This window comes from Macadamia integrifolia, chromosome 6 (genome assembly GCF_013358625.1).
Source record: "Macadamia integrifolia cultivar HAES 741 chromosome 6, SCU_Mint_v3, whole genome shotgun sequence".
NCBI classification, from domain to species: domain Eukaryota; kingdom Viridiplantae; phylum Streptophyta; class Magnoliopsida; order Proteales; family Proteaceae; genus Macadamia; species Macadamia integrifolia.
In genome coordinates, this window is record NC_056562.1 from 6,650,322 (window position 1) to 6,676,579 (window position 26,258).

The 26,258-nt window shown below is 38.4% G+C and overlaps 1 protein-coding gene across 2 annotated transcripts in view; it reads left to right on the forward strand.

Moving 5' to 3' along the window:
- LOC122082319 (probable serine/threonine-protein kinase SIS8) overlaps positions 1 to 25,371 on the forward strand; it is a 63,092-nt gene extending 37,721 nt beyond the window's left edge. The window contains exons 6-9 of one of the 2 annotated variants that reach the window (XM_042649806.1): positions 2,205 to 2,294; positions 8,118 to 8,213; positions 15,217 to 15,303; positions 25,110 to 25,371. In XM_042649806.1, coding sequence (XP_042505740.1) covers positions 2,205 to 2,294; positions 8,118 to 8,213; positions 15,217 to 15,303; positions 25,110 to 25,329 — 493 coding nt within the window. In that variant the 3' untranslated portion in view covers positions 25,330 to 25,371. The remainder of the gene's footprint in view (positions 1 to 2,204; positions 2,295 to 8,117; positions 8,214 to 15,216; positions 15,304 to 25,109) is intronic. The other variant, XM_042649805.1, reaches the window with a different exon arrangement.
- The last annotated feature ends 887 nt before the right edge of the window (positions 25,372 to 26,258 follow it).

Here is a 26,258-nt window from a genome sequence, read left to right on the forward strand (position 1 = left end):
TTTTAAAATATTTTCAAAAATTTCTAAAATAATATATATATATATACCAACAGAAAATAATGGGACTCCATGAGGTCGTAGATCGGCCAAAGTTGTCTAACATATTATAAAATGGAGCCCCATCTAGCTGATATTAACCCTAATTGTTTCACATTTTTTTGGTAGGAAAATCCATTTTAAAAACTAGAATGTATATAAATGGAAGAAAATTCCGACACTGTTGAGGTCGTAGATTGTGCTCTGATGTTTGAAATAAAAATTGCATCACCAACTTTTGGGGATTTATCATATTTTTTGCAAAAAGTCATTTTTAAAGGGTGGCCCTTGATGCAACCTGGTGGTTGCAGGTTCGAGTCAGTAAATAGCCTCTCTATAAAGCGGGGGTAAGGCTGCATACATTGCTACCCTCCCTAGTCCCCCAAGTGGCTGGAGCCTCGTGAACTGGGTACTCCCTTTTTAAGTTCATTGCCTACAAATGTTGAATGTGACCAAATCTTTACCAATATGCAGCAAACGATGTCGTTGTCGTGATGTGGCAACCCCCAACAGCACATTCCAGCAGTGTGTAGAGGTGAGATGGCAAAAATCCAAGAATAAATGGGGTTTCCCATTCCTGAAGGCGAAACAGTTGGCATTGACAAGTTCTAGTTGAAATTTCCTCCACAATTCGTGAAATAGCAGTGCCTTTTGTAAAGGCCCAAAAGTTGTATCGTTTTGACACGAGGACGAATTTGCTGCAAAACATCAAAATTTCGACTGAAATTGTGCCGATTTTGTAATTCGGTTCTTGTTTCGTCTCATCCTTTCAAAATCAGTAAAAATAGTGAAATTTTGCCAAGAGTTTGGCGAGTTTTTGACCGATGAGCAATATTGAACCATGTGTAGAGCTAGTTTCATCTTGGGTGTTGGAGAACCACTTGAGCCATTGCCGTTAGAGTAGTTGGTCCTTGACATTCCCGCAATTATAGCCATATGCATCTTACCTGCTTGGTTGGAGGGAATGCACATGGATGGCTATATAGTTCCCATGAGCAAGTTGCTGACCAGTTAAAATTTTAGTTATTTATTTATTTATTTTATGTTCCACAACAAGGAGATTTTCATAGCATCGGTTATCTTTCTTTCCAGGTCTGCTTGTTTTTCAAGTTGAGCCTATAATCCTAATGACCACGCTTAGTTTGTACATTCCTTGTGGTTTCATACCTTTTAATTACAAATCATTTAAATCACTGAGCTACAGGGAGAAACTTCAAACTTTTTTCATGCTACAAGTTATCCCACTTTTATTATCTTCGTAAAAAGTGCCATGTAGAACCCTTTTCAGTTCTATTTTCTGTGTTCTTAATATAAGTAGAAAGTATTATATTGTACTGCAATAGCCAATATTAAGATTCTTTCAACTCCTTATTTCTAACATTACCCCTCCTAGTACTGCTCGCCCCACCCCCCGGGGAAAAGAAGTCCCTCCACTTGCAGTGTTAATTTATGTAATGGTTTTCCTTTTTCCCAGCAAGATGCATTTGACCATTGAATATATTGTTCATATCACTAATCGGCCTCCCTTAGGTCCCTGTCGAGTGTCGATTCTCCCCGGATTGGAGGATTACCTTTGACCTGCCCGAACTGCAAATACGGCTAGTCTACATGCCGATCGTTCCCAGAGGTGGGAGCAGTCCCTTCTCGGGAGAGAAAGTGAGTCACTGCTGTCCGACTTAACCGGGAGATTACAACAGCGTCCCTTGGCCTGGTCATCTATTATAACACAAAACACAGTAACACACAATCCATGTCTCACTTTGATCTCACACCTCTGTTCTCGTTTGAATTCTGAAGCTTGACCTTCGTTGCTCGAGTGCACTTACAAGTCTGAGGCTTGCCTTGACAGGTCATTAGCCAGAAAGTTCCAAAGGATTTTGTTTTTCATTCTTCAATATCTTCAAGAGTGTTGATGAACTAAGGAAACATATATAATTTATGAATATATGAATGGTTTACTATGCTTTTTTATTCAAATTAGAATTAGGCATATTGTTAAAACCCTTGGGCCTAGAACTTCTGTGCCTATACAGGAATATTTTTCTTCAGAAATTCCTTGAAAATTTTCAAACCATTGTTCCATTTTAGTGCATGAATTTTTATTCAATAATGAAATATTAGAAGTTGAGGTGTTGTGATATGTATTTTTCTTTTTCTTTTTTTTTCAGTTTATCACATAGTGAACCCAACATTGCAAATACGTTTTGGCGACGCAGTCGGAAGAAAGTCATTGCTGAACAACGAACAGCTAGTTCAAGGTTTTTTTCTTTTCTTTGAATGGCTACTTTCTTTGGATTGTTATAGCAATGAAAATTGTGTTATGCTTGAATTGGTATCTTAACCACCTTAATTTATATTTTGCACTGGGCTTTGCTATATTTTGTGCCGATATTTATGTTGCATGTGTTTTGCACTTGTTGCTGCAGGCTTAAGATTGTCTTCATCGGTAGTTCATGATGTTTATATTGTATTCTCATTTGTGGATGTATATGCTTTGGTAGTTTAAGAAGTTGGAACATTAATATTTGTTGATGATTCTGAGTATTGTTGAGGGATAAGGGTGTGGATGAATAGTTGAAAATATTGATTTGTATGCTTTTATTTGGATATCTAATAGATAATCAAATACCAGATACGAATTTGGATACTTCTTGGTATTCATGTTATAATTGAGTACGGTTCAGATATTGATATATACACACTATTCTAATTTAAGGTTATTGATCATTATTACTAATTTCAGTTATTTACACATGATACATTTAATATATCCCATGTTTACTTATATTTATTTAATACAGACTATTAAATGTTATTTTATGTGGTATCTATTTGAGTACTAGTATACATGTGATATTATCAGATTTGTGTATTCTCTCTCCATTGTAGCCTTACAATGACTTGTGGCCATTACTGTTGTGGTGTGTCATCTCTCTCCCCCCACTACTACCCTGTCATGACCCATGAGTCGAATGACCGAATGTGGGTTTAGGAGTTGGGGCTGGAAATTAGGAGATTTTTGGGCTTTTTTTTTGGTTTGTAAAAAACAGAAATGCGGTTAAAACCCATTTTAAGCCGCTGCAAAAAACATACCTGTTTTTACTGTATCTTTCGTATCAAAACGGAACCAGTGTTTTATTCAGAAAATATGGGAACGCCGTTTTAAATGTGTTATAATTAACTAGGCCATTGTTGTTAGATTCTTGGCATTGGATTCTTTTATGAAATAATGTATAGATGATGTTTGGATCTAATGATTCAATTTATGATCTGAGTTGAGTCTTACAATTTTACTTGTATTTTATGATTCAAGTAGGGTCCCATCTAGGTTTTTGTTCACAGCCTATAAGTTTTTCTCTTTATCCCCCTTATTTCTTTGGAAGTCTGGTGCTTCTATGGACACCATAAGTGTTGTTAGTCATTGGGTTTTTTAGACCTTGTTAGAGAGGATGGAAGGTCTTTAAGTTTCGGGCACCAAATGTGCTACGTGGCTGCTTCCACAAACTAACATTACCTTCTCTATATCTAATTGAATTTCGATTGCATGCCCCCTATTTCTCTTTAATATTCAAGGGAAAATTCTACAGGAAAGTGGTACGACTAGCTATGACATATGGAGTGGAGTATGGGTAGTTAAGAAGAGTGATTTGACTAAATTGAGTGTAGCTGAGAGGACTGTGCGGCAAGACCAGGAGAGATAGAGTAAGGAATGATTGCATTAGAACTGAGTTGGGGGTAGCACCAATCCAAGATAAGCTCCGCGAGAACTGGTGGAGGTTGTATGGCCATATGCAACAAAGACCTATAGATGCCCCAGTAAAGTAGAGTGAGCAGATTCATTTGGAGGGAGCCAAAAGAGGTAGGGGCAGGCCTAAAATGACTATTAATGAAGTGGTGAGAAAAGACATGCGGTTGGGCTCGATTCTAGTATGACCATGGATAGAGTTTTGTGGAGGAAAAGGACCCGGGTAGCCGACCCTATAAGGGATGTCCCTGTGATGCATCTTTGATTTCTGCCTTATCTGCTCCTCTTAGTCCCTTTTTACTTTTTCCTTTTTTGTTGCTTCTTGATTTTCCTTTTTTCATAGTGGATCCATGTAGCCGACCCCATTTAGTTGGGATAAGGTTATGTTTTTTGTTGTTGTTGTTGTTGTTGTTGTAGTAGTAGTATTATTCAAGGGTAATAAATAAATACAAACTTATCAATTTTGGTTTGTGGGGAAAAAGAATATTTTCAAATTGGAAATCAGATATTTAACCCTCATAATCTACTGAACTTGTTCTTTTACCATTTCCATTGGGAGGGATACAATGCCATATGGAAGCATTGTGTTAGAGTTAAGCCAGAGTATTGTAATTGCTGTGAGAGAAAAAAAAATTGAGTTTTTGATGACCATGATCTATAGCTCAATAGTGCTCAAGTGGTAAAATAGCTGATAGTAACTGCTTAAATGATTGATATGGATTAGAAGTGGAGGAATCATTTTTCTATTTAATTTGAGATCGGTTTGTTGTTTTAAATATACTTCTAAGGTTTAAAAACTTGAAGAAGAACCTTACCAGGTTAATTTCATTTGGTACATGGTGACTCCTATGATTTAGCGTACAATTGTAATTTTCAATACTTTGGGCTTGTCATCTGTGAGCTTCCATGGTGTTTTGTCAACGAGTAAATGAAATATATACAATTACGTATGTACTTATGGTTTTCCAGTTTCAATTATGTATTGCATTCTGTAGTTAATATGATTGTCTATCATGTTGTAGACAGCAAATTTTGTCCCCCCTTGGCAATGATGAATTACGGGTAATGAGGAGACATATTTTCTCTTTCGGAAAGAAGTTGAATTTTCGGCACAAATCCAGACTATCCCAGAACTTGATTGGTCAAAATTTAAAGGGAAGGTGACCGGAAGTGGTCATTAATACCTTTTGTTAGAAAACGACAATCAAGCCTAGCAGGTGCTCGATTCCCGTATCATTGGAAAGTATTCGGAAACACGGTCTCATTGATATCTTGTATGAAAAAAACGGATACCCAGGTGTGCCGTAATGCCTACTTGAACCCTGAACCAGACCAAACCCTAAACCAAACCAAACTAGACCAAACCCTGAACCAAATCAGCTTGAACCAAATCAGCTTAAACCAAACCAGAGCTGAACCAAACTAAACCCTAACCCGAACCAAACTAAACCCTAACCCGAACCAAAACCCTAACCTAACCAAACCCCTAACCTAAATTAAACCCTAAACCCAAACCAAAACCCCTAACCTAAATTAAACCCTAAACCAAATCCTAAATCCGAACCAAAACCTTAACCTAAATTAAACCCTGAACCAAATCCTAAATCCAAACCAAAACCATAACCTTAATTAAACCATAAACTAAACCCAAAACCCGAATCAAAACCCTAACCTCAATTAAACCCTAAATCAAATCCTAAACCCATCCTAAACCTAAACGTAAAGCCAAACCAAACCACCCTAAACCAAACCCTATCTTGCCGACCAACCTACGTGATAAGATTTCCACCAAAGGCTACTGCCGCCCAGGCTAGGGGTAGCTGCCCAGTCTAGGGGAGTATCTGGAGGTGTAAGTGGGTGCCACAGGGTATTTGAAAGCCTCACGAGGTGCCACGTATTTTTTCAATGCGTAATGGGGTGACACGTATCTTTTTCACCACACAACGGGATGATACAGGGGGGATCCTTGTAAGACCTTACACATCCGTGTAAGGCCTTACACGGATTTGAGAAGGGATAGATTTGGCCCTCTTTAGGGTTTTTTACACCACTACCCCTCCTCCCCTCTATATATAGTGACCCCGGGTCACTGTAAAACCCCAGAAAAAAATAGGGAAGAACCCCTGAAGAAAAAAATTGTTCCAGAGGCTTTACAAAAAAGAGAAAAAAAAGGAGAGAGGAAAGAAAAAGAATAGACTGAGCCGAGCTTATTGAACCAAGCTTATTGAAGTTGACGGAGTCCACGTCATCCATATTAGGTTAGTACTGAACTCTTGTTCAAATTTTTTTTTTTTTAAATTCAATGCTTTTATTACGGCGTGTAAGCTCTGCCCAAAAATCTCGAGCTGATTCCGACCCTAGAAAAATAGCGCGGAAGCTCTACCCAAAATTCCTGAGTTGATTCCAACCCTAGAAAAACTGCACGGAAGCTCTGTCTAAAATTCCTGAGTTGGTTCCAACCCTAGAAAAATGGCTCGGAAGCTCTGCCTAAAATTCCCCTGATTTCAACCCTAGAAATACGGTGCGGAAGCTCTGCATAAAATTTCCCGAGCTGATTCCAACCCTAGAAAAATGGCGCGGAAGCTTTGCCCAAAATTCCCGAAGCTGATTCCAAGCCTAGAAATACGGCGCGGAAGCTCTGCATAAAATTTCCCGAGCTGATTCCAGCCCTAGGAATACGGCGCGGAAGCCTTGCCCAAATTTCCAGAGTTGATTCCGATTCTAGAAATATAGTATGGAAGTCCTATTCAGATTCTCGGAAACCAGAATCCATAGTCACAACCTAGCAAAAAAAAGCCCTATCAACTTTCTTATTTAGGTGCCGAAAGTTTTTCCCCAAGAAAGAGAAAAGAAAATTAAATCGTTGCCTCTGAGTCGAGGAAAATTATCAAAAAATTCACCATTTTCATCGATTATTATCATGTGAATTTTATATTGTAATTTCATATGCCTCATTTTTGTATATATTTGTTTTACTTGTTTATTGCATAAAATAAGGATTTACTATTGTAGTTTTATGTATTAATTTTAGCATCTGTCCATTAAATGTAGTTTGTTTCATCATTTTATATGTTATCGCATGTGTTCCTCACATAAAATAACGATCATGGTTTTCCTGTCATAGAGCATAGAACGTGTATATGGGTAAGATAATTGCATTTCTCATTATTTTATGCAAATTTTATTATTTCATGTGGAATTCTTTTAAGCAAGTTTATGTATATATGTTTGCGTTATTTTATGTAATAGAACTTCTGTGCTAGCTTAGACTGTTAAAATTCTCGGGGGAGAATATTCGAAATCCAAGCTTCTTGTAGAAAGATCGGGATGCCGGGCGAGGTGGGTGCCTAACACCTTCCCACACTCGTAACCTGACACGGACCCCTATCTTTGGAACAGACCAAAGTATGAAGTCAAATTAGGGGGTTCATTCCTTTCGCAAGAAACCAACCCCCTATTCGAGCTCAATCCCTCGATCAAAATTGGGCTCCACCATAGGGTTCTAGGCCCTGAATCCTAGATGGTGACTCCAAAAATCATGCTTTCCCCATCCCCCCAATAGTCGCCAGACCATGCTTTGGAGACCATTCACTCTAAGCCAGAGCCAGAGCCAGAGCCAGAGCCAGAGCCAGAGCCAGAGCCAGAGGTGAGAAGGAAGGATAGAGAGGAAAAGAGAGAAAAAGAACAAAAAGTATTTTCCCTTACACATGTATTAATGCATAAAATTCTTGATGAAATAGTTTTATAAGTCCTGCCCAGGACTGCTTAAGACACTATCTGTTAGAATCTGTACGAAGATGGCCTAGGAAGTTTCACAATCTGTGAGACTGATGGAAAAAATATCATTATAATACCATTGGTTGAATCAGGCTACCTCCTTAGTGTCAATGTTGAATAGGTGACACCCAAAATGAATAAAATTAATGATTAAATAAAATCTTCATTGACGGTTCATCTATATGCGTAATAATCTTATGATAGGTGTCGCTTCATATACTCTGTCATGGTCTGCACTATTTTATGGCCACCAAATTTTGAATTCTTTGGCGTTGTTGCTAATATCTTCCCATTCTTCGGTCTTCCCTTGTAATTTGAACATTTGCTTCTTCTGCAAAGTGCAAACAATGTACATGTTCTTACTCTTCATGAATCTTCATCTTGAGGGTCTATCTGTGGTGAAAGTTAATTATCCATGCAAGTTAGAAATATTATTTGATGGTCATGTAAAAATAGTTGATTTTCCCACTTGTGTAGTTTAAATTGTCTGTTCTGTATTTGTGTGGTCTGTCAATCTTAGTTTGTCTTCTTAATTTTATTTTTATATTCCCCTTTCCAGTCCGGAGCATCCCTTATTTCGGGCACGTGGGCGGTCCATGCTAAGTGGTGACAAACAATCATTAAGAGAATATTCAGATCATATGGCTCCATCAAGGTTCCTTCCTAGAATAATCCTTCTTATTTGAATTATGATGGACTAATGCTTAGTTTAGCCAAATGTGATTGATTCTTTGTTTTCCTTTATTGGTTTTGGGGACTTATCTATTTGAAAGACGAGATTTTGTGAAGAAAGCAAGAAGGTGGAAACAAGAAGAGACAATATAGTACAAAACAACAACAGCAAAGTGGACAAACCACCTGAAAACAGCTTCAGCAGGGGCTAGTCAATAGAACAGGATCCCACATATAATGATTTCCTAGCAACCCCTCCCCTAGCTCACTCACTAGCAAATGAGTTAGCAGATTCCAATCTCCAAGATAACTAAGAATTCCCTTGAGCACACAGGTGTCTTGCCTTCCTAATTAGGTGCGAGTACAGCCAAGGACATCCTACAAAAGTTTGAATCCAGCCTTTTAGCAATCTTAATTCACCTTCTATGATAGCATCTAACAATTGTCTGAAAAGGCTCGCTCCGTCCCTTTGATTGCCACCTTAAACTCAGCTGCAGCATTTAGTTTGACCGTGTTGGTAGGAGAGGGGTTCCACAAGTGGCGGATCTGATTTCTGAGAATAGCTGAACTCAATAGTCGAACAATATGCCAATATCTAATGAAGGAGTTTGTCAGCACTCCACGGAAAGCTTCCAATGTGACAGAATAGCTAGTGGTCTGAATAACAATCAAATCAATCATCTCATGAGAGGTCCTAGTCCATCCTTGAAACATCCAGTTGACCAGTTCTTCCTGTCCTCTGTATGGTCCAAATGCCAACTAAGAAAGTGAAGCGCCACATCAACTTTCCCCCCTTATCAAGGGGGTTAGACTGCTAATACATCTGAATATCTCTACACTGAAAAGGACACACCCAGGAAAAACTAAATAACATAACAAAGCGGGCCCAGACAGATCGACAGCCTGGACACAAACTTACACTAGTTGTCATTCTAGTCACTGGTTTTGGTAACGTGTTAATGGAAAGACCATTGCTTTCTTGGTTAGTCACTAGTTGTATGTGTTCTATTTAGATTTTATTTTTTATGCTGTAATGAATTCATTTCGGCATGTATTGCTTGCTGCTTTTCTTATTTACTGTACATTTGCATGTCATTGACTGTTTCTACTTTATAGTAATTCTCTAATTCTGTGTTGTTTTAAATGAAGAGCACTGTGATCTATTGTTACCCGCTCCTTTCTTTGATATTTTTTTCCAGTAATACATGCCATTGATTACTTTCTTCATGCTCCCCATCCTTCTAAACGTCTTTAATCTGAAAGAGTGATGATTTATACTTATGTTGACATTTTACATAATACAAATGTTGGAGTTTGATTCATCAAGCATTGAAAGTTGGAGAAGGGCATTCACCACTTAATTATACTAAGTTAATTCATAATTCCTCGGTGGATATTAGTACTGAGGAATTTAATTGTATGAATGTGGAGTGTTTGACTACTAACACTTACAGCACATAGAAGACAGAGAACATGGTGTGAAGTAGATCTTGGACTAGCCACCTGCATAGAGAAAGAGGAATTTTAATGAACAAGAAATTTTTTCTAATCTACTCAGTGTGACCATTAAATCCTCTGGTAGGGAGGTGTGACTCAAAGCCAGAATAGGGAGTTAAAAGAACAAGTGATAAGTTTCTTGCAAAAATCATGAGGGGGCTGACCCTGTTACTCATTTTCGCCCCATTTCCCTTGCAATTATTTTTTATAAGTTTATTGCCAAAGTCATTGCTAATAGGCTCAAGTTGTTTATTGATGGTCTTAATGATTCATAAACAAGCTGCTTTTATCCCTGATTGGAATATTGAGGATAGCAGTGGGCGAGCCTCCGGCACAACGTTTAAGTTACACTATTGTAAAATGTTGGTCACGGTTTCAAAACCTGGAAACAACCTTCCTTGAGAAGCAGGGGGTAAGGCTGCATACATTTGCACCTCTCAGACCCTACAGTTAGTGGGACTGTGGGAGCCTCGTGCACTGTGTTGCCTTAGGAATGTTGCATGTCGTGAAATTATTAGGGGTTTTGATAGGAAAAATCATCCTACTATTGTCCTCCTCAAGCTTGACATTCTTAAAGCTTTTGATTCCATTATGTGAGACTATATTGATCAAATTCTATCTAGGATAGTCTTCCTGGTTAATTTCATTTATTGGATTCATTATTGCATATCATCAGCTCACTTTTCTATCTTGGTCAATGGTTCCCCTTAGGGTTTCTCTATTTCTAAGTTAGGATTCGTTAAGGTTGCCTATATCTCCTCTTCTTTTCTCTATTGCCATGGAGGGCCTTTCCAGAATTCTGATGATTAGAGTTGAGGCGAATTCCATTCAACCTATCCCTAAGTGCAAGGCTTTGAAGACATCCCATATTCCCATTTACTTTTTTCCAATGACCTTATAATCTTCACTAAAGCCTCTCTCTTCTGTTTTAGCCATTTCTTAAGCCTGAAATTTTTTCTTTGGGAATTCTGGCCTCTCCATTAATCCTCGAAAATCTTTTTTCTTTCTTTGCAGGTGTTTCTGAAAATTTGAAAGCTCAGCTAAAGGTTATCTGTTACCTATTTTGGTCTCTCCTTGATTTCTTCCGAGGTTTCTTCTCATCATTGTTCTCCTATTCTGGATAGGCTTCGGAAGAGATTTTGATTATGGAAGAGTAAGATTCTATCTTTTGCTTGTCGGCTTGAGCTTATGAGATCAGTTATGTAGAATTCTTATATTCTTTGGTCTGGAGTCCTTGGTCTTCTAGCTTCTATTTCTTCTAAAGATTGAGTCAATTATGTTCTCTTTTCTTTGGAAAGGCCCAAAGATTTCAAAATTTCTTCATTCCATGTGTTGGGCTAAGGTTTCTCTCCCTAAAGATGAGGGTAGGGTGGGCTTGGGCTTGGGCTTGGTCTTCGTAGGGTTAAGAAATCTAATAATTATGGCATTTTTAAACTTATTTGGAGTAATGCCTTTAGAACGTAGGGCATTTGGGTTGATTGGGTATATTCCAGATTCCTTAAATCTGATTCCATTTGGACTGTCTTGTTCCCTATGGATGCTTCTTATGCCTGAAGATAATTTCTTAAATATAGGCATCTTGTCTGTGATTCCATCAAGACAAATATTGATGATGATATTGACACTTACCTTTGGTTTGAAAATTGGTATCCTGAAGGTGTGCTCATTTTTTATGATGGTGATAGAATCATACATGATGCTGGCTCTGACAGATTGACAAAGGTGTCTTCCATTATCTCTAATGGTACCTGATATCATTGCCCTAGTAATTCTCATACTCTCGTTGAGGTTTGGAGTAAACTTCCTTCCATTAAATTAAGACCTAGAGGTTGCGGGGACTTAGTCCATTGGCTAGCTCACTCTTCCGAGAAATTTTCTTATTCTGTTTGGAATTTGGTGATATCTAAGGTCCCTAGAATTCCTTGGTGTAAGATGGCTTGGTTTAGCTCCAGTATTCCTAGACACTATTTTACTGTTTGGAGAGCTGACTAATTCGCTTCCTACTCAGGAGTTTCTCCTTTAGAGAAATGTCTATCTTTAATTGTTGTGTTTGTTGGAACTCCTTGGAAGGTGTTGACCACCTTTTCTTCACACGTCCTTTTTCCGATTCTGTTTGGAAAGGAATTTTGATAAAGTGTTGCCCATCCCAGAATTATCTTTTCTTTTGATAGGGAAGGGAGGTGGGTCTTAAAAAAAAATCAGTGGAAAATCTCCTTGTGACAGCATTGGTAAACTGGCTTTTAGTGTTCTGATTCATCATGTTTGGTGGGAATGGAATAAAAGAATATTGTCGTCCTTGTCTTTGATATAGTACTACATTTGAAAGAATTAAAATAGTAGCCAGTTGACAAGGATCTTTACTCAAAGGATAATTTTGATGCAAATAATAAAGACTAGAAGTGAAATAAGACAGCAACTATGGAGGAAAAACAAAACAATATCTGTGAGGGGCAAAAAAATAATTTCTAGCCGAAAATTAGGGTAATAAAGTGTAGACAATCTATAATTTAAAGAGCTAACTTGAATCAACAAACGGAAGCAAAAAAATAACTATTTGAATACAAAACAGTAATTTTTTTTTCAGATCTTGAGAAGGGAAGGGCAGAATTGGTATTTTGCAAATATCTCAAGATCAAGCCATTAGAAAGGGCCCAATCTCCAAATTAGGGTTCTTGAATGCATTGTCAAAATGTGACTTTGATTGGATGGTTGAATTGCTTAATCTGAAAAAAACGTGTGACTTCAACCTTTTAGAAGACTGAATAAATTCAAGGAGAACTCGAAAAACAATACTTACTTCTTGTTGGATGAAAAAGATGATGAAAGAATAAAAAAGAAAGATGAAGGATTAATATGGGATAGATGTGGGTGGGATCATAGTTTTTAAGGCGCTGATGCGGTCTAGAGATGGTAAGGCAGTGCTCCGCCTTATGTGAAGTGGCATCTTATGGGTTTTTTATTTTTATTAAAACACATTTTAAAATTACTTGATGAAGATTCCAAATATAGATTTTTTATTGGTAGGTATATGGTTTTGTTAACATTTAAGATGTATGGGATCAGCTTTACTCCATAAAAAATAATCAAAACAAACAAAACAAAAACACGATTCACAAACAGGGTTTGGATTTTGTCAAGGGTTTTAAGAAAGGGCTTTGAGAAGGAATCAAGGAACAAGGAAGAACCATTGATCCAGGCCACCATTTTGCTCCGGCAGCAGTGAGCTTCATTCTTCTTTGACGGGAGTAGAAATATAGTGGATGACCTTAGGACTTAGGCACTCATTTTGGCATCATAGAGGTAAGTATAATAAATACTTGTATTTTTTATGTCTTGTTTTCTTTATATTTATAATTTTGTTTCATAATTATGTATTTATGTTATATGTTAATATGTTATGATGATTAATGATTGATGATTGATGACTTTATTAATTTGTTTTCATTGGTATGAATATGAACATTTAATATTTATTTAACATATGAGTAATAGGATTCAACTAGGATTTAGGCCAAATAGATTGGTTTTATAAAAAAATTACACAGCAACGCTTTAGTTGATAAGGTGACGCTTTATGCCCGCCTTATCGCTAAGGCGCTCTGAAAGACCCTCAAACGCCTCCGTCGCCTTACCGCCTTAAAAACTATGGGTGGGATGGCTATCTTAGCCTGGGCCTCTCGCCCACAGCTATCTCAGCTGTTGAAGAAATTCTTTGTCATAATTTGGGAGTAATTAGCTACAAATATCATTCCTAAATTCGTGTTCAATGTTGTAGCCCCTTACAAACTTATATGAAAGACTCAAAACAGACTTAAACATTAAAAAGGAAAGGCCTAACCCAATCCTTAACTAATTGGGAAACCTAAATTGACTAGAAAACTGAAATAAGAAGGAAAATAAACTCAAAACAAGACTCTAACTGAATTAATGGATTAAATCTCGTTTTCCTACTTTTTACCTATATTTTTGGACCATTAAAGTTTCCTATTACAAAGAAAACCCATGGGATCAAAGACCCAACACATACATAACCCAACCCAAGTCTTATTTCTGATAAAATAAGCCCATTAGGTGACTTATCTGCATCAGTCTCATTCTATTGAGCAGACCTAAGAAACCATCACATTTGAGATAAAAAACAGGATCCTTCCCAGTCATTTTGTGTGCTCAGACACTTTAAGAAACAGGAATATTGCCTCTTCTTGGGATCTCCCTCTCATTTCTCTGCCTCGGCTTTTGATGTATTATCCTTTTGATTTTTGCTTCTTCCCCCTTTGGGGTTTTTTTTGGTGTATTATCCTTTTAGTTTGTTTTTTCCTTCCCCCATGGTTTTGGTGTATCCTCCTTTTGGTTAGTTTTTTCTCCCCCCCCCCCCCCTGCCCCCTGCCGCCTGCCCCTAATTTTGTTTTATCGCTTTGGCTTTTTGTTACTTCGGTTTGGGGTTGCCCATTGACTGCCATCTTTTCTAACTGTTGTATCCATTTCTTTTCTTTAATAGTTTTCCTTCAACCCACCCACCCCCCCCCCACCCCAAAAAAAAAAAAAAAAAAAAAAAGGAAAAAAAAAACAAAGAAAAAAAAAAAAAACAGGAGATAGGCTAAAAATGTTCTGGGACAAATGTGGAGAAAGATGTGGAAGGCTTTGGATTACCACCAAATTTATCTCTATGTAGAGTTGAATGGTGAAACAGGATTCATTTAGCCGAGCCCATTTTAGTTGGGATAAGGCTTAATTGGATTGAGTTTAGTTTTGGTGGGTGATGGGGGTTATGCATTTTGTTTTGCAGGCTAAAATCTGAGACTTTTGGAATTTTTGCCAATATGAAACAAAATTTACAACATAGGTTATAAGTTCTTTGTTTTTACTAGTATTGGAGCATCTTGTCATTGATAATATTTTGAGGCATTATGGACTATTTACATCACCTCACTTTGGTGCTGCTTTGGAATGTAAAAAAATGGTCCATTTGGAGCTATTTTAGGTGCCATTTGGCAGCTGTATGTAATTACCTTTACTATGGACCAAGATGTTACAATTCTGATTTGTGAAAAAGTATGGCTAATTTACCACGATGGTATCAGGTTTGATAGTTTTCTCTTTTTGGAAGTTTCAGTAAATAATAGGATGTTTTATTTCCTTTTCTATTCTGGAAGTTTAAGTGAATAGGTTGTTCTAGTTATATTCTTAGGTTCAAAAATTAGAAAGCAGTTCTAGAAAATTAGAAATAGTTATTAGTGAGACTGGTATTTCTGAAAATAGTATGATGTTTCTAACTCTTTGATTCTGTAATAGGATTGATGCAATCTCAATAGGACTACACTCTTATTCATTTTCTGTGTGTATATTGTCTGTTGGACTTGTATTGAGAACTGATTTTGTTTTCCTCTATTGGTCCAATCTGTATTGTTTCTTTCAGTTCTACATTTTGTAGGAGAATATATATAGAATACAAAACATGAACTAATTAACCATAGAAAATGTAATTTCAGGTCAGAAGGAGCATCAACGTCTGAGACTCGTAGAATAAGAAGAAGAAGTATGAGCATTACTCCAGAAATTGGTGATGATATCGTAAGGTTGGAGCTGGCTACACCATGGCTTCTGTTTACAGATATTATATGGCACTTTTACTGTGTGCATGTCCTTTTTTTTTTTCCCTTCATCTTTTGTAGAAATATTAGTATCTTCCTTTTTGTTCTTTCTATTGTTATCTCCTTTTTTTTAAATAAAACTTAATTTTTCTTATTCTACCATGTTGGTTTGGAGCTTCTTTTGATGGAGAGTTCATACCTTGTTGGAGAAATTTTACGGGACAATAATCGCAAAAATTAATATGCTCTTGTCAGCAGTGATCTTATGCAGACAACTTTGTTATAAAAGATTCTATTTTGAAAGTAACAAAACCATAATACTAGAGCAATTTTTATATTCGGCTACCATTTAGAGACCATAGCAGTTTCTAATCTTTGCATTTGATTAGTGGTGGAAGTATTTGACTAGTATCAAAGCCCTTAATTGTTTCAAGTGCTTGGCTTTTCCTAATCCTAGCATATATGGTGGTGACTGAGGGAGACTTAATAAACGTAATTAATTTTGCCAGTGAGCCATTAAGGGGTCGTTGCGGGTTAGCTTAGGTGCTAAGGGCCCAAGAGGAGGAACTTAAGGGGAAAGAAAAAAATAAAGGACAAATGGATTTGACTGTTACCTGGTTCTTGGATAACGATGACAATGTTGGAGCTTGAAATGGGTCCTACCACTCAACTTTGGTTTAGTTTTTGTGAATCCTTTCTTGGGATTGCATCCCTTTCGGTACAATGAGAAACATGTGACCTGCCCCTCCCCATTCCGCCTCATTGACCTTGTAAATTCAGTAAATTTCTTGCATGTTTCATGGGTTGTCATGGTTAGGGTTGAGTAGACGCACAAATCGAGTGGGGCTCCTTTTAAGAGATTACCGAGGAAAATATTAGTCTTGAATAGATTACCACAATTATGTTCTATTTATTTATGTTTTTACTGTTGAATTATGGGGAATGATTGACTGTTGTGACTGACAGCCCTACTTTATTTACAATAAGTGAAATAAGGTACAAGTACAAGAAGGCCCTTATAGGACAGATTTACCCTTATAACCATATTACACCCATATTACACCCATATTACAACACTCGCCCTCAAGTTGGTGCATAAAATATCACACATCCCAATTTATACACTATTGGGTGAAACAATTTACTACTCAATCCTTTGGTAAAACCATCAGCTAACTGATTTCCAGACTTAAGACTAAACAAAAAGCATATAGATCAATCATTGTTCCAACTGCTCTTTAATAAAATGATGATCAATTTTCACATGCTTCGTGCGATCGTGCTGAACTGGATTATGAGCAATGCGGATGGTAGACTTACCATCACAATATAGTGTCATTGGTAGGGGCACAGAGAGATCCAGATCTTTTCAGAAGACTCTAGAACCACATCAACTCACAAATCCCATGAGACCTAGCTCGAAATTCAGCTTCAGCATTGGCTTGAGCAACCACAACATGCTCCTTACTCTTCCAAGTAACCAAGTTGCCACCCATAAATGTACCATAACCAGTCGTAGACTGCAAATCATCAGGGGAGCTAGCCCAATCAGCATCTCTGAAGGCCTCGACTCATAGGTGTCCATGGGAAGAGAAAATAACCCCTTTTTCTGTTGTAGATTTCAAGTAGCATTGGTTACAAAACATAATTTCTAAGTGTGTGAGGATCATGTATATGCTGACTAAACAAGCTGACGGCAAAGGCAATGTTCGGCTGAGTATGGGATATAGGTAGATCAACTTTCCAACTAACCGTTGATATTGTCCCTTATCCACAAGATCACTATTCTCATGGTTTTAAGTATCAGTACATATCGTACCGTATCAGCCGATACGTATCAGTATCGGTAGCCATCGGTTTGATACATACCGATACGCTACGTGGAATTTTTTGGATATCTTCTCGTATTGGCATATCGTAAGTATCGTATCGTATCGGTACGATACGTACGATTCATGTGATATGTATGTTTGGTTTTGTTTTAAAATTCCAATGGCGTATCCTACGTATCGTTAAGTATAGGTACGCATCGTACAGTATCGTACCGATACACACTTTTTAAAGGGTTAAGGGCCTTAAAAACAGATTATTTCCATCTCCTTGAAACATAACCTCTATTCTCCATTTTTCCTTCTTCTTCCCATTTGTGCCTATGTCCGACAAGTGCATAACATCATCTTAGTTGTTCCTATTCAAGAAGAAGGTCCTAGCTATGGATATGAACCACCACGACACTTTTCATGATGCTCATCATAGTGGCAATGGCAATGAGATCAGAAAAAATTGTAAGAAACCTCATCATTTTGAACATTTTGAACTTAATATACCTGTCTATCAGTGTGATATCGTCTATTTTAGTGTTTATGCATTCTACATGTTATATATATATTTTTTTTTTAAATTGTTTTTTAATGCAAAAGTGTATAAAAATGTGTTCCCTATCCGTTTATGTGCGTATCTTAGTATATTTCCGATACAATACGATACCCTCCGATACGTATCTTAATTTTGGCGACCGATACGGCGACCGATACCGATACTTTAATCCTTGACTATTCTTACCTGAGAGGCGAACATTAGCTTTAGGACGGGTGTTCGAAGGCTTACAACCTAGCATCTTTGTCTCAGATAACAGACCAAGAGTGTATTTCCGTTGAGATAGAGAGATACCCTTTGTAGAATGAGCAATATCTGTGCCGAGAAAGTAACTTAACTTGCCAAGGTTTTTGATTTCAAATTCTCGATCGAGGTAAAGCTTTTAGACGCAGAATTTCCTTTGTTTCATTGCTGGTGACAACAATGTCATAAAAAAATTAGCAATCTTGGAACTAGATCATTTCGATAAACAAAGTGTGATTGGCATTGCTTTGAGTGTAACCCACGAACACCGTGGCTTGATGGAATAGCATGAGGAGATTGCTTTAACCCATATAGTGCACTTTTGAGCTTGTGTACTTTCCCTTTAGTTTTTTGACAAGAGAAACTAGGGGGAACCTTTATATATACCTCTTCTTTGAGCTCTCCGTGAAGGAATGCATTCAGACATCAAGCTGTTGCAATTCCCATCCCAGATTAATTGCACACGAAAAAATCACACAAACGGTATTCATCTTTGTAACAGGAGCAAATCTCTCCTTATAATCAAGTTCGTAGGTCTAAGTGAATCCTCTAGCGACATGCCTAGTCTTGTACCGATCCACAAGGCCATCCATATTTTGCTTCACTATAAATACCCATTTGCAACTCACAGTTTTCTTGTGTGGAGGAAGATACCATGTCCTAAGTTTCATTCTTTTTTGGAGCTTGCATCCTTTGACCATGGCTGCCTTCCACCGTGGGTCTATATGAGCTTCTTGCTAGTTATGGGAAAAAGTAACAGAAGACAAGGAGGACACAGAAGCATGATATGAAGGGCAACGAGAGTTGCACGAAACCACCTAAGAAATAGGGTGTTTAGTACAAGATCTCGTTCCCTTGTGGAGAGCAATAGGTAAGTCAAGAGAGGGATCAGAAGTGCTAGAAGACTTAGGAAAGCGATTACTAGATAGAGCAGGTCCTGGATCAGGAGGTGGTGGTTGATTAAGTAGAGTTGGTGCAGCTTGTGGTGGTGTCTATTTTCTGCTTATGAAGCCGAACATACACATTTACATTAGGCTGATTAGTGTCTTGAATCTCCCCCTGAACTAAAGGAACTGAAGATCAAGTTTACCAACAAGATGGTCCAAAAGAGGAACAACAAGAGGTACGTCTTCACAAAGCATAGGGTCCTCCCCGTGAAGAGGTGCTGGAGAGTAATAGGCAGAAGATGCATTGGACACCACATCCATGGTAAGGAAGACACGATGAGACAGAGGATGGTAGCACTTGTATCCCTTTTGGGTTGCAGAATAGCCAATGAACACACTTGAGTCCCCGCAAATCTAATTTTCCATGAAGATGGTGATTCTAGGAAAAGCAAGCATAACCAAATATTTTAGGAGGGATAAGGAAGGTGCACAACCCTTGGAGAACATCAGGTGGAGCACGAAAATCAAGAAATCGAGTTGGCATCCGGTTGATGAGATAGGCAGTTGTACATACAACTTCACTCCAATATTGGGAAGGAACATGCATCTCCAACAAAAGAGAGCAGGCCGCCTCTAACAAATGGTGATTCTTACGTTCGGCTACAATATTCTGAGCAGGGTGTCAATATAACTGGTTTGATGGAGGATCCACTATGTGGCAAGGTAAGTCTGAAGCGAACCATCCATATATTCCTAACCATTGTCACTGTTGAGGATTTGAATGTTCGGATTGATTTGGGTGCGAACCATGCTTTGAAAGAGATGGAAATAGTAGAATACTTCACTGTTGTGATGCATCAGATAAACCTGAGTAACTCTCGTATGACAATCAATAATAGTAACAATCCGGTGGTAACTAGAGATGGAAACACAATGGATAGGGCCCCAAACATCAGAATGAATTAACAAACAGGAGTAACACGTCTGTTATTTAAACTATAATAAGTAGAACGTGTTCGCTTAGCTAAAACACAAACATCACAAAAGAAATCCTTTGGGTTACATTTCTGAATTAAACTAGGATAAAATTTAGCTAGAGTTCCAACAAGGAGATGTCCTAAAGACCTATGCCAAAGTAATAAGTCAGATAAAGAGGGTGAAATAGAATTGGTCTATAGAGCTTGATAGATGGAGGAGGTATCATCGTCGGGCAAATAGAGACCACCATGCACTCTACCATAGCCGATCTTGTGGTGTGGAGGAAGTGTGTTGGCCTTGAAGTTTCCAACAATATTCCTTGGTGTGCCGTTCCTTACGACATTAGTCGCACTTTACAGGTTCCCGCTCAGAGGGATAATGATCACTAGGGCCACCTCTAGGTTGTGAACTAGATCCAGAAAGTTAGGTTGAGCCTCCTTGAGAAATAGGCTGCAACATAGCAGTGTGACGATTGTCCTCCAGCTGAATCAAAGAGTAGGACTGCTCCAAGGATGGGAATGGATCTCGGCTAAGCACTTGGGCACGAACTTGATAGTACTGTGACAGAGTTAGGTCCTTTTGCTTGGTCTCATGAAGTTTCTTCCAAAGTTCGTTGACCTGTGCATCATTTCCAACCTAGGAATATGTATCCTGAGTAACTTTCCAAATCTTGGTAGTAGTATCCAAGAGAAGATAACCTTGAGCAATCTGGGGCTGAATAGAGTTTTATGAGAAACGACATGACTAAAGAGTTATCGGAACTCCACTTTTTCTACAGGACCAACAGTTGCAGGCTTCTTACTTTTGCTTGTAATAGACCCAACATATTCGCTTGAATTGATGGAGAGGTAACCATAGTTGTGATGGCGTCGCCTAGTCGTCCTAGCTGCCTAGTTGGGGTTTGGGCGACTGTCACCTTACTGCAAGGTGCAACACTTATTTATGTCAAATATCATTTAAATATAGTATAAATATCAAATTCCAAAAGGATAAAAAGTCAACCCTCCAATCCAAGAAAAAGAGTTGGATATTTGTTGTTGGGGCAATTTTCCACTTTCAAATACATAGGTTTTCTCAATTCTGAAAATTTTATAAATTTTATCATGGTAAAAATTTGCTAAAAACCAAATAATATTTTGTTTTGATGTCCATAAAATTATTTTCATTCGAGCGATATTAACAACATTTCCGCATTTTAAAATAAGTTTGACAAGAACATAACTTTGTCATTATGACTTAAATTCAAGTAACCTTAGACTTGTTGGAAAGTTGGTTTTGTGCTCTACCTAATACAAAAAGTCACGTGTAAAAATAAAATCATTTGACCGGTCAAACTTACTAAAGAACAAGAACATTTCTCTAAATGTTGATTTTTGATGAATTGATGTGGCCTAATGTTGATTTTTGATGACTTGATGTGGCCTAATGTTGATTTTTGATGACTTGATGTGGCTTGATGTTGATTTTTGATGACTTGATGTGGCTTGATGTTGATTTTTGATGATACAAGGTATACGTAACATACTACATAATGTTAGAAAAGAAGGAAAATAAAAGATAACACTTGGGTGACTTAGGCGCCTAGGAAGCCGACTTGTTGCCTAAGCATTCCACCTTGGTTTGCCTTGGTGCTGTGACAACTATTGAGGTAACACGAATGCGTCTACATCAAATAATTGCTCCCATCTAGTCGAATGGAGTTCACAGGGAATGAAGGGAAAATCATCATCAGTATTGAGTCCCACGACTCATCCCATTAGTTCTAGTTGATGTGATAAGATCTGACATAGTTACCACTCAATTTGCACATAGTTTGAAGAAGAGATGCTAGAACATGCCACAAACAAGAGGAACCACGACTAAGATTTGAGTTAAACTCGATGGCTTAAGGAACCACCACCGAGAGCAGACGGTGATTAGAGAGAGAGAGAGAGAGAGAGAGAGAGAGAGAGAGAGAGAGAGAGAGAGAGAGAGAGAGGCGGGAAGTGAGCACCGAGAGGGAGAGGCTGTGGTTAGGGATGCGATCCCAAGGTGGATCTCAGCATTGATACCATGTTGAATTATGGGGAATGATTGGTCGTTGAGATTGACAACCCTACTTATTTATAGTAAGTGCCGAAACCATTTAGTTGGGAGAAGACTAAGTTATTGAAATAAGGTACAAGTGCAAGAATTGCCCCATAGGATAGATTTACCCTTATTGCAGCATTTACGTTTCATCTTATTGATATCTAGTTGTCTATCAAATCTCAAGTTCCAAGAACTAAGAGTTAGATCATCCAAGTCATCGAACCTTGATATTTTGCTTAAGCAATCTTTTAGGTTGGGCCATTTTGAGAATAGTCTTGGTGACGGCTGGTCCTCTGAAGTCCTTAAATGCTCCGTTTTTTTTCCACATGCAGTGATTGTGTCCTAAAATTTGCAGTAATGTTTCTCTATGTAATGCTTACAAGTCAAATTCTTAGATATCCTATACAAGAAAAATACTACGTTCTCTTTAAAATTTTTTATTTGGATGAATAAAAAAGTTCATTACCAAGTAGAGGAAAGAATATACGGGGGGGAAAGAAGGGGGAGGGGAGGGGAGGGGAGGGGAGGGGACAAAGCCCAAAAGCCTTATCCAAAGGGATGGCAGAAAAACTCAAATGGGGAAACCCCAACCAAAATACAGCCAAATGGGATAGAAAGGGGAAGACCCCTGGAGACAACAATGAGCCTATTCCTTGGGGAGTCAATAATCATAGAATGATAGATGTGTCCAAGTTTGGAGCTTACATCAAAATAGATGGCTTTTCAAATCTTCTCAAAGGAGCGAGAGTTGGAAGTCCATCTACGGAGATTGCGCTCCATTCAGAGATGGTTAATGGTAGCACAGAAGGCCAATTTCCCTGTTGTGTCACAAATGGAGGAACCACCAAAAGTCATATCAACCCAGATCCATTCTCTACTCAAGGGGAGAATACTTTTGCGAGATGGCCAGCATCTGCTAAGGACCCTTTTCCAAACAGAGGAGGAAAAGGGGCTGGAGAAAAAGAGATGGTCAGTATCTTCAACACCGTTCTAGTAGAGGCAACAAGAAGGGGAAACTGGCATATGTCATTAGATGAGGAAAGACTGTGTAGGAAAGCAGTTGGAGAGAGCTCGCCAAGCAGTGAAGCTGTGGCGAGGGATATGGCCTTTAAACCAGGTTAAGTTACTCTAGGGGATTGGGGAGCCCGATGTATGAATATGGTTCCAAGCAGAGACAGGGGTGAACATCCCTGTGGAGAGGGGGGCCAGGAAATCTTATCCTCTCTTCCTCGATGATCAGGGGCATTCTCTTAAATTTTAAATGGTATGCTCTATAGTTTTTCTTCTTCTCTTTCATGTACTGATATAGTTAGATTCTGCTTTAGTGTCTTTTTCTTATTTCATATAGTAGCTTACAATGCTAATATGGTAATTTACTTCTACATATAATCACGCAAACACACACACATGCATTCCTCCTCCCCCCCCCCCCCCCACCACCACCACCAAAAAAAAACACACACACACACACACACACAAACCCATCCGCTCTTGAATTGACATGTAAAGCCTGGAAAGAGTGCATGAACATGGCCATTAATTCATCGCACATACAGATGGAAGAAGGAAAGAGTGAGATATTCAAGGTGACCAAGTATACTGACTAAGAATAAGTTTTGAGTTCTAAACCCGTGATATTTTTCATAATAGTCAGTGTATGCAGAAAATGGTGTTATAAGATTTAAAATTAAATATTGACGATGAATTTCCATTAAGTGCAGTGATAGCATCATGTAGGAGAACTAATGACGGGCAAACTGAAAGAAGAAAGTATTTGATGTCTGAGACGAATGAGGCTAGATTCTAGATTTTATGCAGGAGAGATTACACTTAGTTTGTTCTTTGTTGGATGACATGGTAGAAGCGGATGCCATCTTTTGGTCTTGCTCATCGAAAGAATCTGCCGATATGCATGACTTTGGATTTTATAGGAAATAAACATTCCCTGGTTGCGCTGCCCCTTCACTCAGACACACAGGGCAGTGAAACCCAAAAGACCCACCCCACTTTGATGGCCATGTGTGGCCCCCAGTGCGGGGGCCACGTGGACCAGGGAGCATTATTTTCCTCATATATATATTTATATATTCATAGGGAGAGGGTTGGGCATGCTGCTAGCTTTCCTGGAGCTAGCGGCCTAACCTATGGGGGGCTGGGATGAAGGAGCATGGGGATCATTTCCAAAGGGGAGGGAGAGAGTGACACAGGCTGGGCACCCCAGCAGCGTGCCAACCTTTTCCCATATATATATAATTTGTAGTGACACCATATTGGTATTCCAGAAGCAAGGTTTAAAAGTTCGGATTTTGGTGGGACTTTGACTCCTGCCAAAACCGAAATATTTTGCCAAAATTTCGGCATTTCGGTTGAAATTTGGAACCCTGTGCAGAGGTAAAGTTCTTATATTTAGTCTGCTTGAAATGATATTGTAACATCTGTTAAGTGAAAGGCTGTACCTTTTTATTGGTTGAGTGACTGAGTCAAAGCAGTAACCTCTGGTCCTTGGATTGTTGACCACTTTAAGCTTCAGAAGGCCTACAGGAAGTCCAATTTTTGTGCTGGTCGTGAGAAGTCTCAGAATAGGGATCTTATTGAGCTTTAGTCAATTCAGAGAGGAGCATCAGGTTAGTCAGAAGCAAGTATGTCCTACAGTCCTACTTACTTATGGCTTCATGTTCCAATACGATTTACACATAGTTCTGTCACATGTGAACTGTAGACATATCAGGAAGGCCATTTTTGGTCAATGAGTTCTTGAAAGGGGAGGGAGGGAGAAGAAAATGGTAATAGATCTAGAGATATGTAATTAAAAAACCAGGTATGGTCAAGGCCTGGCTAGAAAAGTAGTTGTTTCGTGGATTTAGAATGGAGAGAGTGAAATTAAATTGCAGGAGAAAACCAAAGATTTGATACATAGCCTTCCTTTAATCCCGTTATAACTAAAAAAGAGAAATGTTAAAACAGAGAAGAAAGTTGACCCACCTTCAAGAGAAATCCATATAACTGTTTGCGCATTCTGATTATTTACATGTTATTAATAAGAAACCAAAACACCCTAGCTAAATGGAATTTAAAGATACTAGCATTCTAAACGATATAGGAATCTTAGGATTACTTTTAGCACTTCTATTTATCTTGTCATTTTACAACCTCTTCTGTTTAATTAGCGACTATCTTTCATTTTTCATTGTCCTTTAGCTATCATGCTCATATTGTGCCAAATGAACTCATTTTTAGGGCTGTGCGAGCTCTGAATGAGACACTGAAGCAAAACCGACTGTTAAAAGAACAAGCTGATGATGGATTGGTTACAAATGACCAAAGCAATTGTTCAGATCCTCAACAAAATGTATGCTTTTCTATTTCGTCTGCTCAAAGGATTGCAGTTCTTAATTGCCCATTTGGCATTACTCTGTTATTGTTGTCATCAAAGTTGCATGAGGGCTTACTACTCTAAAAGTTTGTTGCTATTCTTAGACCAACTGATGTTGTCGTTGCTCACCTTTTTGTTACTATGTATCTTTGGTACCTTTGGTAAGGACATAGTTGAGTTATGCAAACGTCTTTTCCTTATGCTACAGTACCTCTAGTAGGTGGTGGAAGTGGATTGTGCAGTCATTGATATATTGTATTCGAATGTGGATGTGAAAAATATTGCTTTTTTACAATTCTTGTCTTGTGCATAGTTGTTGAAGAGCTAGGCGAACCAAGGTGGAGTTGGAGTTGTAAACTATGGTGACACCAACAAGGCGTCTAGGTGCCCATAAAAAAAGTGGCTAGGATGCTTAGGCAATGATTTAACAACCTTGGTCTTGTGGGACTTGGATATAAATCATTTGGATATAATCCAAAGCCTAAATATCCCCCCCCCCCAAATCCTCCTGGTGCCAATTGAGATGCTGCAGCATTCCCTATCATTGCCACCTCCACTATCATGCCTCCCTTCCTCTCAAACAATCGACCACTCTCAGCATCCTGTCTTCCAGAACTGCTAGTTCTGCTTCCCATATGTCAACAGAAGCCTCACCATGCTACTATTCCTTTTGCTGCCACCTCCACATGGCTGCAACAACCATGTCCCAATGGTTACCCACTTTACCCCATTGCCTCAAGTCTAACACCACCATGTTATGCCTCTTTCATACAAGTTTTAGGAAGGCAAATAGAAGCCTAGCTAAGAGGGTGTAGGAATTTTGAAGAGTCTACTCCTTTCCAAATGAAGGAGCTGAGAAAGGACTCCACAACTTTGATTCTGGAGTGAGGAAGAACAAGAATTCCAGACCAATATAGCTATATAGATTGGAGCACAGATCGGTAGAGCTCCAGATGACCTGTATAGGAGAGAAGCTCTCCTTTCCAAAGCTGAAATATTTTCTTTCATGAGAT